Source organism: Sceloporus undulatus, chromosome 2 (genome assembly GCF_019175285.1).
Source record: "Sceloporus undulatus isolate JIND9_A2432 ecotype Alabama chromosome 2, SceUnd_v1.1, whole genome shotgun sequence".
Classification (NCBI taxonomy): domain Eukaryota; kingdom Metazoa; phylum Chordata; class Lepidosauria; order Squamata; family Phrynosomatidae; genus Sceloporus; species Sceloporus undulatus.
Genome location: NC_056523.1, coordinates 314,601,291 through 314,613,501, shown reverse-complemented (window position 1 = coordinate 314,613,501; position 12,211 = coordinate 314,601,291). Strand labels below are relative to the sequence as shown.

The window sequence follows — 12,211 nt, the reverse complement described above, 5'->3', positions numbered from 1 at the left end:
GGCAATCGGCGGCAGGACCGGGCTGGGGCTGGTTCCAAGGCCTTGCTGGGCCGCATTCGGCCCGTGGGCTGTAGGTTGCCTACCCCTGCTGTAGACTATTCCAATTGTTTATTCACAGGGTATAGTGGGTAATTGACTGAATCCATTACTTCATTCACTATTTTGCATCTCGCTCCAACCTTCCTTGAGCCACTATTTTATTCCTGGCGTCAGATGGTAAACATTTCAGTTTTATTTTCATTTTTTTAATTCCATAACCCTGTAATCTGTGCACCTCCACTTTGTGTCATAGTAACCCATGCAGAATCTCATTTTGCTGACTCTGCCTTTCTGACTTTTTTTATGTGGTAGGCAAGGCCTTGACATATCTTCTGCTGCAGCCTCCAAGCCCAAAGCTTCCTCCTCATAGCACCATCAGAAGAACTGCCATTGATCTCATCGGACGGGGGTTTACTGTATGGGAGCCGTATATGGACGTATCTGCTGTACTGATGGGTCTCTTGGAGCTCTGTGCTGATGCTGAGAAACAACTGGCAAAGTATGTACTTCATCTAATAATTTGAGGCAGGAAGATTTTTTATATACTGGGTTTCAATATAGTTTTTTATTGAGAGATTAAAGAATGTCCATATCCTTTTTATAGATGATTTCTATTGTACATATCAGATGGAGGATGTTTCTAAGAAAACAAATGGCAGTTTCTTATCTGTTATCATATTAAGGTTGTCACATTCTGCATCTGTTTAAAATGAGTTAATCTGTTGTAGGAAGGTCAATATGTTGAAGTGGATATTGTATTCTACGCTAAAACTGATTGGGTTCAAATGTAGCATTCATGTTTTATTGGCCATCTCACTCTGTTTTCCATCCTCATTTTAGCACCCTTTCATTCATCTTGTACATCCAAATTCAGCAATGATATCCTGGCTTTGAGGAACACTTAAACCACAATTTGATTCAAATGTCTCTTAAAATTATGGTATGAGAAACTGATACCATCACCAAAACTAGACACATAAAGAAGCAAAAAGCAGGGCAAAAAACAAGTTGCTGGGTAAAGGCAATAAGCAATTTTTGTTGGACAGAGATCACTTAATCTGAATCAGACCAAATTATGGGTGACATTTTCCAGATATTTCCTGTCCTATGATTTAGTAATATGCAGTATATTCCTTGGCAACGGGCCCGGAACAGATGGCCCAAAAGGACCATGGCAGGACTGCTGTGGCACCGTTCGTGCCGGGGCCACAACGACCACACATGCCTGGCTCCAATCCACCGCCACAGTCCTAGACTGGGTTTTTATGCTCCTTTTTGGCCCAGTTTTTTTAGGAAGACAGTGTCGGTGCAGTTTCCACCTGCGTTCAGGGTGTGCATCATCTGAATGCTACGCCCCAAATCCAACCAGAAACCATGTCATTTGGCCCATCTGTTTCAGGTCTTGGTCACTAGCTTTTCTTTCTTGCCCCAAATATGTTTACCTTATATACTCGTCTATAAGTCTAAAAATGTATGCCCAAAATTGACCCCAAAATCCCAGGCCAACTTATTTACAGGTAACTATGGTAATGTGACAGAATATCTCTCAGATTTTCCCATGCCATGCAGAGAGGAGTTTATTTCTCTCTGTTTATTTCTCTCCGTAGACAAGCAGAAAGATTCCTGGTTGATTAATTGATATTGCTGTTTGTTTAAGAGTCCATCTCCTGCCTGCACATCTGGCTGAAACGATGAAGCAAAAAGCTGCAGTGAGAGTCTCTCTTGCAGCTAAATGCTACTACTGATAAAATATAAAAAACACTGAAGAATCCTCCAAGTTTTACCCTGGACCTATCCAGGGGTCATGGAAAAATTCATAATTTTGGCCCCAAAACGTGACCTCGATTTATACATGAGGTCAACTTATAGTTCCGTATATACAGTAGGTTCTCCCTATCTAGTTTTGATGGGATACCATCATTCAATCATTATAAGGTTTTAGGGAGTGTTAGAGCAAGAGGAAATCTTATATATGTAGCCTGCTTTTAAGTCATTTGTTCACAAAATTAACTTGTCATTAATTTCTTTAAAAATGAACTGACTTGATTGTGAAAGCAAAAGGAAAATTACCATGCTTTCAAACTGGAACCTGCTATTTTAAAAAGAGACTATTAATTCATTTTTTAAAAAGTCAGCTAATTCACATGGAGTAGTGAATTAAGGACTTCATTGATAGTGAAATAAAACCAGCATGTTGTCCTAATCAAAAGGCTAGATATTTTAAATTGTGGTTTGAAACAATTCATTTCAGAGATGCTGTTTGTGTGTGTGTGTGTGTGTGCCCATGCACTTGTATTTTTTAGAAGTTGCTCTTTAAGCCAGAAAATTGTTCCAGGAAAGATCTGCGCTTAAAAAGTAACCTTTAAAAACTGATTTAATTATTATGTTTTTAAAAACATCCAGTTATTTTAGTTTTCAGAAAGTAAAAAAAAAAATGCCAGAGGTCCTTAATCTGCTTCAAACAACTTCAGTAGCAGATTATGAGGGAGTGAACAGGGCAAAAATGACAGATCAAATGTTTTGAACTAGTAGTAGGCATTCAGAAGGAAAAATGTGCTTGCTGACAAAATGTCTTTTGGTTACATTTAACTTTGTATACATATGTCGTTGTTGTTAGGACAATAGACTAGGATTTAAGATTTATTTTTTTAAATGTTAAGAATCCAAAAGTTAAAACATTAGTAAACAATCAGAAAAAAATTAAAACCAGGTTAAAACTTATATCATTTACACACACACACACACACACACACCATCATAATTAAGATTATCTAGTGCATTGTGTAAAATTGGCGTTATATAATCACTCATCAAATGCCTGTCAAAATAGAAAAGTCTTTGGGTATCTTTGGGGGAAAAAACAGGGAGGATGTCAGTCTAACTTCTCTGGGAAGGGAGTTGCTGAGCCTGGGGAAAGCCACTGAGAAGGTCCTCTCCTGTGTTCCCACCAAATGGACCTGTGAGGCTGGTGGAACAGAGAGAAGGGCCTCCCCAGCAGATTTTAGAGCCCAGTCTGGTTCATAGGAGAGAATACAATCTTCCACCTGCACCATGTAGGGCTTTAAGGATCATAAAAGATTCTTTGAATTATGCCTGGAAATGGACCAGCAGTCAGTGGAACTGTTGTAGCACAAGACTTGTGTGCTTCCTGTAGCCAGCACCCATTAGTACCGTAAATATTTAACTATAAATTGAGAAATGTATGCCCAAAAATTGACCCTAAAATCCTGGGTCGATTGAAATATGGGTCAAAACAGTAATACAGCTAAAAAAAAGAAGCATGGCCCCAATGCCAAACTTCCCCTGCCCTGATTTCTGAAAGAGCTGCCAAGCAGGAATGTGTGCATGTGAGGTGATTTGCTTCTCAGTCTGATGGAAAATTCTTCTCTTCCGTCTTTCTCTCTATGGATTGTCCCTGCCCACTAAGCACCACATATCCCTCCAGTTCCTTCCTTCTCAGTGTGATGTTAAAACCTTCTCCTCTCCAAAGTTTTACCCTCGACTTATCATATCAAAATCCATGATTCTGATCCTAAAATCTTCCCTCAACTTATACACGAGGTCGACACAAATATATATGGTAATCTGGCTGCAGCTGTACTTTCTGTCTAAAGTATATTATTTTACTTCCTTTATTTTAGATTAAGGTACCCTGTTTTACTCATTCCTACATGGGTCTGGAATGGTTGTGTCTGATCGTGTGTCTTTCTCATCAAAGCTAGACTCATGTGCTCAGTTATGAAACCTGATACCTATCTTTGCTCAGATCAGTATGGATCAGGATTGCATGTAAAATGAGAAATAATCAATAGCTTATTCATAAATACACCTAACCCCTCCCCTTTTGTGAAATCTGCCTCATTACTTTGTCTATGCTCAGACAAAACATGCCTTTTTCATATATGACCTCAGCTTGAAGAAATATGCATACAAGGTCTAGCAGATCTCACCTACCAGTTATACTGCTGCCTCACTGCAGCAGTCTTGCCCCTTGCCCAGTATATGTTTGCCTTAGTATGAGTATTTTCGGTGTATGTGCATCTGTACATTTTATGGGCACTCATGTCCTGCTTCTAACTTCTGGCAGACATATGGTTGGTCACTTTGTGAAAAGAATGCCTAACCAGACAGGGCATGACTCTTTTCATGTTCTTATGTTAATAGGGCCTATGCACATGCATTTGAGTGAGCACTGTGACTACCCTCTCCACGTGGTTTTCTCTCCACATAGAGAGAGCCCTGCATGCATCAGTTTTATATATTAGGTTCTGCTTATAATGTGACAAGCATGAAGCCAGTATGGTGTGTGGCTACTGGGCATGATCCCACTAGCCCTGATGCATGCCTTCACACATGGACACATGAGCATAGCCATAGTCTTCATACTCTCCAGTCTACTTCTGTGCCAGTGCTGCAGAATCTGTTATAAACTAATAATTCAAACTTCATATAACCAGTTCCAAAACTTCTAACTCATTGTAAAAGACTTGTTGTGCTATCAAAGGGGAGAAAACCTAGCATTGTTTATTACCTTTAAAAGCATATCACCTAATTAACAAAATAAAACGAAACAAAAAAATAAAAACAGTATTTTTAAAGTAGACAAGTTACTTTTAGAAGCGGGAAGGGGAATCCACTTGCAGTAATTTTTGAAGTAGGGCAAAGTGAGACCCTTACAGTGTTGTTGTACAGCAACTCCTATCAGTCCTACCCAGCATAACTAATGATGAGGAAAACTGGGAGTTGTAACCCAGCAATATATGGATGGCTACACTTTGCCAACCCCATCATGTAAATACAGTTTGAATTTCATACAGATACTTGTAGTACTCTGTTTGGGGTGGTGGTGTTCCTGACCCAGGTTAAAAACCCAACAAAAATTTCCTGTTATTAAATTGAAAATTTCCTGACACAAATTTAATATGTAAATACGGGATGAAGTTGATATTGAATGTGGTGTATTATGCTTCTGTTTCAGAAGCTTAGGTTAAAATAAAAGTCACCCAGTTAAAATGATTTTGAACTTTTACAATCTACCCCTATTTGTTTTATGGAAATATTTGATCATGGGTGTTTTCAGATAACTAGGTGGTATAGGTCATATATTGTTGGGGTGAGTGGGTAAGAAATTAATATAGCATATCATATATAGTATAAAGGGCAAAGGAATGAGGCCTTTTTTTGTTTTCCTGATAAACAGATCTTTTTCTTGCAGATAAAAATATATATTTAAAAAAATGTAACAATTACAGTGGAAAATTGCTTAAATTTATAGCTGCTTGCAGCTTGTCCATACAGTTCACAGGGAAATTTTCATGTACAATTGCACTCTTATATTCTTTTACATAGATATATTTCTGTTTTGGCAGTAGAGGGAAATTGATCATTGCCATCTGCTCACAACCTCCTTTCTCTAGTGGCCAGGGGAGGGGGATTAAGAATCATATTTTACAATAACTAAATGAATTAACACATTTTGGCAGTTTATTGAATTCCTAACAAAAGATAAAATTATGAGTAAAACTTATACTAGCCAAAGGCTTAAAACAGATAACTATAATAACAGATAACTACAGATTTACATTAAAAATACACTTCACTCCAGTACAGAGAATATAGTCGCTAAAATCATTCTTAAATTATTCTAAGTAAGCTATATTTTGTGTGGGAGAACAAGCAAACGTTCCCTGGAAGTGTTAATATTTTATTTGTCTTGCCTAGACAAAAAGAGCCAATGAAGTCACTTCAATGCCAAGAATGTGTTTTGATCTGTGTGGCCCTATCTCAAAAATTATTTTCCAAAGCATGTTCAGTATAAATATCATGGATGAAGAAACAGATTTCTCATGCATTTCAGATGGATAGCTTCATGGTCTTCTCTGAAGCTCAAAATATCTTTCTTTCCTGCTGTTGATAAATTTTGCAATTGTTTCCATGCATTCACTTTAATTATTTATGGAAATGATAGCAAGTGTAAGGGAGGAGAGAGACCTGCATTTCTGTTTGCAGCCTTGGACTTGCCGTTTGCCATGCATCATATAAACAAATTTACATGCATCCTGACAGAAAATAAGTATTTCTTTGTGTGTCATACATCAGATTTTCCCTTAGACTCATTCTTTGTACAGCAGATGTGTAAAAATAATCAAGACAGTGTTTCCAGTCAATTATATGAGGATGCAGTATTTTTTTTAAAAAATCATTTATCTTTTCTTAAATACACATTTTCCGTCTAGATTTTCAGTGTGCAAAGAATCCTATATTTTTCTCTTGAGATGAATAAACTTAAATAGAAGAAAATGTGAGAGATCAATTTATTTGGCTATGAATGAAAGTATGAGTTTTAATATTCCTCTTCATATATGCTACATATTTGGTACTATGTTTTATTAAACTGTTACCTTTATATAGATTATACTTCTCTGCCACAATCAAGAAAACTACATTTTCATCATATCTGCAGGTATATAAGGGTAGTGCTATTTTTTCATTGCAGCATCTTTATGTAAACACATGCATTCAATACTGTACAGTTAATGTGTTTTTATCAAAATCAACATAAACAATAGCTTTCCTTATATAGATAGATGCACATAGTCATGATTCCGAGTCATCGAATGATTGACTTTTTCTCTACATTATGCACAGATAAGTATTGATAGCTAGCTTTACAGTGTATTTTCTGATTTCAGTGAAACAAAAAATATGCATTCGGTGTTTAGTATCAGCTTGAAATATTTTAAGTAGATTCTTCTTGTCTCCTCAGGGAACATGACTGTGTCAGTGAGTATGTGTGTTTTTAAACACAGTTTTCATAAAGTATGGTTTTTCACGATTCTATTTTAGGCTTCCTAGTACACCTCTAGCTGTCATAAAGATTAGTATTGCTTTCTGTATACAGAGCTGCTGAATAAATGAATGTATCAGCATGTAGCCTTGAGGAGACCAATGCAATTTTCATCATGATAAATTGCATAATAAGCGAGAAAGTGTTTGCTTATTAATCCATAACAAGATTTAGATTGAAAACGGCCTGTTACATCCGTGACAGGTACAGTACTGACTGCAAAGAGGGACTTAAGATGGAAAGAAATGGAGCAACAAAGTGTACAGGGGGTTAAGTGTGCATCTTACCCTCCTGGTGCCCTGCTGAGCTGCCCCTTTTTTGTGCCTGATTTACCGTGCACACAATAACAGCGCACAGCTGCCTCGCTTCTGTCTGTGATGTTAAGCATGGTTTATAAAGGGGCTTTTATGTTGGGCGTGTGGTTCCAAGGGGGGAGGGAAAAATCACTCCACATTTATTGACAAAGGAAAACACATGCAGTGTTTATCTTTTTGTGTGTTCTCTGTCTACTTGTGTGTGTATGTGCACGCAGACGCGAGAGTGAATGCACATGTTGCATGAAATACATTTCCAATCTGCAGTGTGCTGGGGAGCTTTGAATTTCTCCTTTAGAGGTCTAATTCAGCTCTCTCCCCCTGCTATCTTGTGCCCCCTCGCAAAAAGAGATCAGACTGTAGAAGATGCATGGAGTGAACTGCACAGGAGGATTAAGAGTATTTTTCTAGCATTAATTAGGCTTTGATTTCTAGGCTTGGACAGCTGTAGGGATCTTTGTTGCCCATAATTTTCCTCCTTTGAATTATAAGCTGTAGTTTGATTCAGATTACTCTGTACAGTTTGTCTTGCACGCTTTGATGTAATTAGGCAGCAGCTTGTGGTGGTTTTTTTTTTAAAATTTAAAGCTGTTTGAGAGGAATTCATCAATACCATTTCTATGTAGCGCTCATCTGTTTCAGCAGAGATTGCACCAAAACAGAGTTTGATAGGAACAAGGACCGTTTCTGTCTTCAGAGTGCAGTTACTGGTGTTGGCAAGGAATATACAAAATTCTGAATTAAAAAAAATTAAAGAAAATATATCAGTGTCAGAATTTGGAAGCCATTGTCAGGCATGGGCCTAGGATATGAGAGCTGCGATATTTCCTTACCATGGAGAGGAACGGCCCCTGTTGAGCTAAGTGAACTGCCTTACTACCCCATGGGGCATTAAGAGGGGGTGGAGATTATAGTCTAAATCCAGCTGTTTGTTGCAGCTAGAGTAGGCACACTGGATCAGTTGCTGAATGGTAAATTATCACTTACACAAATCCCACTGATTTAGTCTATGTAGTGTACATGGGACTAGGCCATGGCTTCTCCTCATGATTAACAGAAACATCTATAGTCAAGTCATCTGGCATTAAAAAAGAAGACAGAGGGGATAACATAGCCATCTTTAGGTATTTCAAAGGATGTTATGTAGAAGACGGAACAGACTTATTTTCTGATGCTCCGCAGACTTTGACACAAACCAGTAGATTCAAATTAGAAGAAAAAAAGATTCTTCTTAAACATTAGAAAGAACTTCTTGAGGGGTATGAGCTGTACAACAGTGTAATAGATTGCCTCAGTGGGTGTACTCTCCTTTAACAGAGGTTGGATGGCTTTAGTTTTATATTCCTGTATGGCAAAAGATTGTACTAGATAGCCCTTGTGATTTCTTCCAATTCTTACAACCCTGTGAAAATATTTGAATATTTTAGTAGTTTGGATTGCTAGCACAAGAGGCAGAAAAAAAGAATGGTTCTTTCTAAAAACAATTTCACATTCTTAAATGGATATTATAGGAACCAGTTGCCTAGAAAGGTGGCAGGGTCTCCTTTGCTGGATGTCTTTAAAAAGAGGCTGGACAGTTACCTGCTGGAGATGCTTTAGCTAGATATCCTGTACTGACGTGAGGCCCCCTCCAACTCTATGGTCCAGAGAACAATGCAGGAATAATCCACTTTGAAACCGCTTTAACTGCCCTGGCTCAATGCTAGGGAATTTGTGCAACATTTGGCCTTCTCTGTCAGAGAGCTCTGATGCCACAATACAGTACAAATCCCAGGATTCTCTAGCACTGAGCAGGGCAGTTAAAGCTGTCTTGAACTGGATTATTTCTGCAGTGTGTTTTGGACTTTTGAGTAGGATTCTAAAAGAATGCTTTCTAAATAATTCCTAAGTATTGGTGTAATGTTTGAAGTGCAAATGAGCCAAGTGTCACTAGAGCAAGACTTCTGTGTTTATTTCCTTTTAGAAAACAAGGACAATAATTTTCTGTTTTGAAAGCATATATATATATATATATATATATATATATATATATATATATATATTGTCCTTGCACTTTTAAGGCCGAAACATCTAATATATGGTCATTATGAGAAAGAGGGCCTTTTTAATTGTGGACCGATTTTTAGGGTTTCCCTGATATACACACAACACAGAGGAAATATTTCTGTTTACTCATACTATTTTGTATTCACTACTGAATATTATGATTTTAATGGTTTTGTAACTGCTGGTTCCCCCCTTCTTTTCTACAGCAAAAGATCTTCATTTGCATTTTGACACCACTTTTCTTTTTGTATCTGTTTTTCAGTTATTCAGATAGGAGTGGATTCATTAATACATTAAACATATGAGGGTTTAAGGAAACTGGTAGTTGAAGATCAATTGTTAGGGGTTCTGTAAATATAACAAGGTCCTGCCGAGCTTTGTTCCTAGAAATTTCAGCGTGGCCATTTAAAATGTGGATGCTAGACTATATATTGTAATTGGTGAGGAGGCTATTCAAATAGTATTTAAACGTAAACATTTCTTCCATCATAAATTGTCTTATTGAGGCAGCGGCAGTGTTGTTGTTGTTGTCTTGGGCAAGTAGAATATACTGGAAGTTATCTTCATATTAATGAAAATATTAACCTTACGATATTTATTCAATAGGGTAAAATATTATTATGTAATATGTTATTTAGCCTTCTAGTATATAGCTATAGTCCCTGAATATATATTTATGTTTAACATTTTTAATCATGTTTAATATTAATACCAGCAGCATGTTAGCGAGAATGGTTTCTTGCATTATAGCAATATGTGTGTGAATCAGAGTGCATTGTTTGCCCCTTAAAGTGTTAATTATGTGGAAGAATAAAATTCCTCAATAAAACTATAACCATAGGGGCCAACTTGGCAGTACCTTGGTCATGGTAGCTTGGCATCTGCCTTTATTTTGATCTGTAGCCATGGTGCAATGTGCTTGTTCCTTCATGCACAGTTCTTGCTCTGACAGACCAGCTGGCCCAGCTACAGGAGGGGGTTAATCTTTGGTCACATACTAACACTACAGAGTGTCATTAATGAATTAACAAGGAGCCTGTTGCTTTTCAGAAAAACCCATGCCTTGCCCAACAGAAGGAGATAAAGGAGGTAGAATAAATACAGATTTATCATAAAAGATTCTTCAAATTATGAGCTATGTTGAGAATGCTTTTCATATCACACTGTAAAATATCCTCCACCCCAAAAGTGCCTAACAAAAAAAAAATTACATGTTTATCATTCTGGGGACTAGTATAAGACACTGGAATATATTTGAGTAGGGCAGGACCCTGGAAAGAGATTCCAAAGGTGAGCAGTTTTTCTAAGATACAGAGATACAGGTTATACTTTAGCTGTTGCGTTATCTGTATTCTTTGGATGTGGAAGCAATGCCCAAGAGTAGACCATTGTTCAGCACAATGGCAACCTGTAGTTGACTGATGAATCCACACTGAAGTTTAAATTGATTAATTTTTAGGTGCAAATTTTAATCAGTAGTGTAGAAAGCTCTTTTTTTAGGTTATTTTGGCCTTGAGTATTAGCAAATTATTGTTATTAAACCTACTTCCTAAGCCAGGCAATGCCCAATTGAACGGTTTCCAAAATGGTGCAGATCAGAGTAATGGAAAATGATAATCGTGCTGCTGTCCTGGTTGCAGGGTGCATTGAGACAAGAAGGTGCAGCAGGACTCTGATGGGGTCTCTCTAGATGCCCATCTCAAAGCACCCACAACTGGAAGAGCACTGCAGTCATCATTTCCCAGCACCACAGTCTGTGACACCTTGGAAATGCTTTGGTTTGAGTGCTGTCTGGCTTAAGAGGTAGGTTTTCGGGAGGTGATATTGGCACAAACAGTTATGGGAAAAGCTCCCATCATCATAGCTATGCCTGTCAATGTACAATCTCAGTGATCTTTTTCTTCCAAAATTAAGTGGCTTTTTAAAAAAATTAACTTATACTGGAGTGTCTCAATAGTTGCCGTGTTTTCTACTCAGCAAATGGGTAGTTTCTGCTCCTACCAGCTGCAGTTCCCAACTTTACCCCTGCAGTGCTGATCATGAGAGTCAATAGACTCTCCAGAATTATGAGGAATATAAAGTGAGAAGCCAAAGATGAAAGGAAAAGCTACTAAAACATCACCCTCAATCAGACTCCACAAATTCAGTACCTAACAGCCAAAGCATGTTTTGGACATCATCAGGACATCATTAGGAGGCTGGGTTTCCTTACACTCTGCTTCCATCTCATAATCTATTTTTTCTAATGCTTCTTATGGTTCATTCTTTTTCTGGTTCATTTGTACCAGGAAGTAATGGAGGAAGTCAGTGTGTACAATGGGAGAAGGGAGTGAGAAGCCCAAACCCCATCCCTGGGGTCAAAATCATTATTTTGAACTGGATTTTTCCACCATAATGTAAAGAATCTGCTTATAAGAAGGTGACTAAGCTGCACTTTGAAATAGAAGTGCAGTGCTCTTAACAGGGAGGACTCCTTCACATTTGTTGACCCACAAAAAGTATCTGTTTCTAACATATTGTATTGAAGTTCTCTGCATTTGAAGTTCTCTTTAAATTACTCATTGTTACTAGATTTTTCATCATAGCAAACTGTGATCCATGTGCTTTCCAATATGTAAGTGTAATTGGTGGTAGGAAACAGGCAGTTGTCCCATTTCCAGAGAAAGATTGCCCTAGCACTATAAAAAATTTCAGACACCAGATTTGTAGTGATGGCTGTTCTCCTTTTAGAAATTGCTGTGGTGGAAGAGAAGGTGACTTGAGACAGGAAGCCTGTATGAAATGAAACAGTATTTCCAGTTTGTCTTCATGGGGAAAAGTGCTTCTCAGTAGAAATAATAATATTGGCAAAACTAGGTGCATAAGGTTTAATAACAACAACAAAAGTAAAATGCACAGTGTTTTTGTATTGCACTGTATATTTGTGTTGGCCTGGGGTCTTGATATGTATTCAGCACTACAGCTA

At 37.7% G+C, this 12,211-nt stretch overlaps 1 protein-coding gene across 3 annotated transcripts in view; it reads left to right on the top strand.

The window, feature by feature from the left end:
* The window catches only part of WDR7 (WD repeat domain 7), a 323,814-nt gene that overhangs the window by 212,546 nt on the left and 99,057 nt on the right, over positions 1 to 12,211 (top strand). For all 3 annotated transcript variants that reach the window (XM_042451351.1, XM_042451350.1, XM_042451352.1), the window contains one exon: positions 352 to 538. In XM_042451351.1, coding sequence (XP_042307285.1) covers positions 352 to 538 — 187 coding nt within the window. The remainder of the gene's footprint in view (positions 1 to 351; positions 539 to 12,211) is intronic.